At 33.7% G+C, this 1,762-nt stretch overlaps 1 protein-coding gene across 1 annotated transcript; it reads left to right on the forward strand.

Moving 5' to 3' along the window:
• The first annotated feature begins 243 nt into the window (after positions 1–243).
• Positions 244–993, forward strand: LOC131049937 (uncharacterized). Its single transcript, XM_057984043.2, has 2 exons — positions 244–563; positions 661–993. Exons 1-2 carry the CDS (start codon positions 481–483, stop codon positions 875–877), a joined length of 300 nt encoding a protein of 99 aa, XP_057840026.1. The 5' UTR covers positions 244–480; the 3' UTR covers positions 878–993.
• Positions 994–1,762: the final 769 nt, after the last annotated feature.

Raw genomic sequence — 1,762 nt, forward strand, 5'->3', positions numbered from 1 at the left:
AAATTAACAGGTAATGACAACAAAACAAATTATAGAGCAACTTCTAGAAATCCTTATTGGTTGTGTACGTCTTCACATGGGCCATTAAAAGTGGTGTCCCAAATGTATTCATTACCCATTGCCTTCACGAAAGCTACTTCACCTAGGAAACGCAAGTGGCAGGAAAAAGTCACAATAATAACGTGAAAACAAAGTGTTACAGCCCATTCATAATTACACATATACACGCCCCCTCGCCCATTCAGACGATGCATTCTTCTCCTCCTCTCCCGCCTCTTTCCTTCACCCCCTCCACATGATCTCTCTCTTTCTTTACTCCAAAACAGATTTCAATAATTAATCTCAACACCAACAAATTCTATTTAAGCCGTCCATCCTCCCATTCTTTTTAAATCGCCCGTCCTCTGCATTGTCAGATCAGTGAAAGCCATTTGAGATTTTCCTGTGCCTTTGCGGAAGAAGAAAACAGGGGAAGTTACCATGGCCAGATTTATCTCCGTTCTCGATTTGAAGGCTTTCTCTCGACTTTGCAGTCATGATTTTGGCTTTGGAAATATAGCCAGGTAGGCTTCAAATTTCCTTGATCTCTTCCCATCTTCTAAATTTCTGGTGCAAAATGAAAGGTTTTTAATTTTAGTTTGGTTTCTTTGCAATTTTCAGGAGAGAATACGGCGCCATAGCAGGCAAAATGGAGTTACGAGGAGGGAAAGGGGAGGCAAAAGAGGCAGAGGAGAAGAGTAGGCAGAGAAGTTGGATGCCTCACCCTGTTACTGGCTATTATTTACCAGAGGACCATTTTGGGGATAATAAAGATGTTCCCCTGCAAAGGGAAAGTAAATTGAAATACAATACTCTTCCCTCTCGCCCAAAAAATTGATTTCTCAAGATTGAGAATTCTCATGTTCCTCATCTGTAGGAGATGCTTTCAGTCACAAGCTCTAATTTAACAACGCTTCAATCTCAAAGTGCAATGATAATTGGAGTTTGAATAGATGTTCTGGTTTTCTTCTCCCCTGGCCTAAATTTAATGGCCGTATCGCCTTATTTAGGTGTTTCTGTTCTAAAATAAAATCAAAATTTTAGGAAGATTATATATAAAAAGAGAAGATTTTATATAGTTTAAAATGAAAATAAAAATGCGTGATGGTTTAGAATTTGAATAGCAATATCAAATAAATTTATATAATTTTAAAACATTGATTGATATGTACGGTTGACTATGAAATTTAAGATTTCTAATTTTTCTCAATAATTTTATTAATAATAATAGCAATGAATTCTTGTGATACAGAGGACTCTTCTGATTATGTACAATCACAATCACCCAATCATTTATGTCTCTATAATTTTGACAGTTTTCTCATACATTTTTTATTCAGTTATATAAATATTATATTGAAGATATTTTCAAGGATTTGTTTCTTAATTGAAAATATTTATATAAGTTAAAGTTTAATTGTAGTTTTGAGTTTGGTTGTTATAATTTCGAATAAAATATCAATACTATATGTATGTGTGTCTAGTCAAAATGTTACGGATTGAGAGGTTAAAGGAGGAGCTACTCTAATTTTTAATTTAATTATTAAATGAAAAAAAATTGTCTTGTGAGCCTCTCTTTTTATGTTTGCGTAAACAATTTCGTAAAAGGAAGGTCATTGATTTGACTTCTATCATTAACCTTTTGCACATTATTGAGGTGAGAATGTTATATTAATTAAGAAATAATATACTGTATAATAGAAGGTATACAATAAAAGTACCT

This window comes from Cryptomeria japonica, chromosome 2 (genome assembly GCF_030272615.1).
Source record: "Cryptomeria japonica chromosome 2, Sugi_1.0, whole genome shotgun sequence".
Classification (NCBI taxonomy): Eukaryota; Viridiplantae; Streptophyta; class Pinopsida; order Cupressales; family Cupressaceae; genus Cryptomeria; species Cryptomeria japonica.

Coding starts and splice junctions, on each gene's coding strand:
- LOC131049937 (XM_057984043.2), top strand. CDS start 481: ATGGCCAGATTTATCTCCGTTCTCGATTTGAAGGCTTTCTCTCGACTT. Junction 564..660: donor GGCTTTGGAAATATAGCCAG/GTAGGCTTCAAA, acceptor TGCAATTTTCAG/GAGAGAATACGGCGCCATAG.